The sequence below is a fragment of the Penaeus chinensis genome, chromosome 24 (genome assembly GCF_019202785.1).
Source record: "Penaeus chinensis breed Huanghai No. 1 chromosome 24, ASM1920278v2, whole genome shotgun sequence".
In the NCBI taxonomy this organism is placed as follows: domain Eukaryota; kingdom Metazoa; phylum Arthropoda; class Malacostraca; order Decapoda; family Penaeidae; genus Penaeus; species Penaeus chinensis.
The window spans coordinates 32,296,723-32,299,222 of NC_061842.1; the positions used below are offsets into that span (position 1 = coordinate 32,296,723).

The 2,500-nt window shown below is 34.8% G+C and overlaps 1 protein-coding gene across 7 annotated transcripts in view; it reads left to right on the plus strand.

Moving 5' to 3' along the window:
- Nucleotides 1-2,500, plus strand: part of LOC125038264 (protein C19orf12 homolog) — a 38,901-nt gene that overhangs the window by 13,475 nt on the left and 22,926 nt on the right. For 4 of the 7 annotated variants that reach the window (XM_047631699.1, XM_047631701.1, XM_047631698.1 and 1 more), the window contains exon 4: nt 1,212-2,500. This exon is cut by the window's right edge and continues 1,201 nt beyond it. The exons of the other annotated variants lie outside the window; for them this stretch is intronic. In XM_047631699.1, the coding sequence (XP_047487655.1) occupies nt 1,212-1,409 (198 nt within the window). In that variant the 3' untranslated portion in view covers nt 1,410-2,500. The remainder of the gene's footprint in view (nt 1-1,211) is intronic. 7 annotated transcript variants of the gene reach the window in all.

The window sequence follows — 2,500 nt, forward strand, 5'->3', positions numbered from 1 at the left end:
CCGTTCAGTTTCGATGATGTTAACTGTCTAACTCTCCTATAGTATTCCTTTCTAATCTTATCTTTCATCTCTGCATGTATAATAATATCAACTTCTAAAATACCTAAGTACTTATAGCCTTTATCAGACTCTAATTCTGGTATCACATCCCCCGACGAAAGCTCCATCCCACCAACACTAGCAAGCTTTCCAGCCTTCATTGTGACATGTGCACACTTACTCAATCCAAACTCCATACAAATGTCCTTAGAAAATACCCTAACTGTGTTAGTAAGTCTTTCAGTCTCCCTCTCATTGCTTCCATACAGCTTAAGATCATCCATAAAGAGTAAATGGTTGATCTTTTTTCCGTTTCCTTTTCCAAGTTGGTAACCTGCAGATACATTTCTGAGTATATGGCTTATTGGAATAAGCCCAATCACAAACAACAATGGAGACAGTGTATTGCCCTGAAAGATTCCTCTCTTGATGTTCACAAGAGCTAGCTCTCCATTGCCTGATGCTAGTATAGTATGACAGCTTTCCATACTTTTGGACAAAAGATTAACAATGTTTTCAGCAACTCCACACATCTCCATGGATTTCTTAATCCAGGAGTGGGGCAGCATATCATAAGCTTTCCGATAATCTATCCACACCTTGCTTAACCCAACTTTCCTCCTGCTACAGTTCTTCAAAACTGTCTCGTCTATTAACAACTGGTCCTATGTACCTCTACTATTTCTACGGCACCCCTTCTGTTCCTCCGGTAGTAAATCATTTTCATTCAGATAATCATACACATTATTATTATTATTATTATTATTATTATTATTTTTATTATTATTATTATTATTATTGTTATGATTATCATTGTTATTATTACTTAATATAAATGGCTGTTAGTCTGTTAGCATATTTCAGAATCTGATATTCAGTAGAGAACAAGAGAAAATTCTATTATCAGTAAATGCTCACTAAAGTATATTTACTCAAAAAGTACTTCCAACTGATTTATAACCCTGCATTTTTACAAGTTGGTATCACACTGCCTGGCAGTATAAGGACCTTCATCATTTGTATTTGTTCTTCCTTTTTTCTTCTGAGATCTTGAAAAGACAGATTAACCAAAATCTTGATATCTTGTCAAAGTGACGTGAGTTGATAGTTCTCTAAGTTAGCTTAGGATTAGAGTTTTGAGCTACTGTTCGACTGGTCTGTGTTGCTTACAGATGTTCCTGAGAAACCGATCTATTGGGGATCTTACTCAGGCATCAAGGATATTGCTGAGTCCATCTCTCAAGTTGATCCTCATCCAGACTGTCATACAGTTTTTGATTGCTGCCATAGGGATTATTTTCCGGTGGAACCGTGAAAGACATTATAGACTGGCAAGTCCTGATCGCCTAGACTCAGCCTCTAGGATGTAGGCTTAAAGTTGTTGAATTGCAGAAAAATGATGGAAAATTATCCAGTATTGATATTTATTTAGAGGATTGTCAAATAGAGTGATACTTATGGGAAGAGAGGATTGCAGAATACAGAAAAAATCAGTGTAATTTGAATAAAAGATAGCAATTTTGTATAGGGTGTTCCCAGAGTTACATAAGGTATTTGTAGATGTGGAAGAATATTTGATTCAGATATTAGGTGTGAAGTGAATTCTAGAAATTATATAGAGCAAAAGAGGGGGAAAAGGATGCTGGGCATGGAGTTGCTATCCAGTAAAATTATGGCATGATTTTGATATTTTTTATGCAAGTTATGGAATATTATGATAGAGTTCAATAGTAAATCATACTGTAAAGAAAAAAAAAAAAAATTATTCATTAGTTAGGATTACAAGAGGACAGTGTTACTGTAATTAGCACAAAGAATTAAATGCTATTTTCCATCAGCAGTCTCCCTCCTGGTCTCTATCATCTCGCACTCATTTGGAGTGCAATTTTGAAAATCCACCTCAAGCTTATAATAGAAACAACAGCAATACATTTTAGTCAGAATCACATTTTATTCCATATTTGTGAATATTTGACTAGAACTCATGGGATGCAATGTGTTTTGTAGGTTAGCAACATCATGTTGTTTATATATTTCTCCTCAGAGTCCCTTGTTGCACTGAGGATTGTTTTGAAAATAAAAGTGAGTTCTCCGTGAAACATGTAATAAGAGACTTGTTTGTTAATTGCTGTGTCTAGAATTTAAGATTGGAGACCTAATGATGAAACTGGACATGCAGTAAAGGTGTGTTTGTCTTGTCAGCTGAAAGTTTAAAGAGAATGAAATAGTTAAGCTTGTTAGAAGTAAGCTTTGTTTTTCAGAGGGAATTTTCTAGCAGGAAAGTCTTGAACTTATTTATTGACAGATTTTTGTAACTCATCTACTATTTTCAATAATTGATTTATTGTCTTCTCCATTGCACCTTCATTGATATTCTCAGAATAATATAAGAGTTACATCACAATGACTGCTTGCTATAGGAAAGTTGGAGTATGTTTAATTCAGTGCCTCCGGGACATTT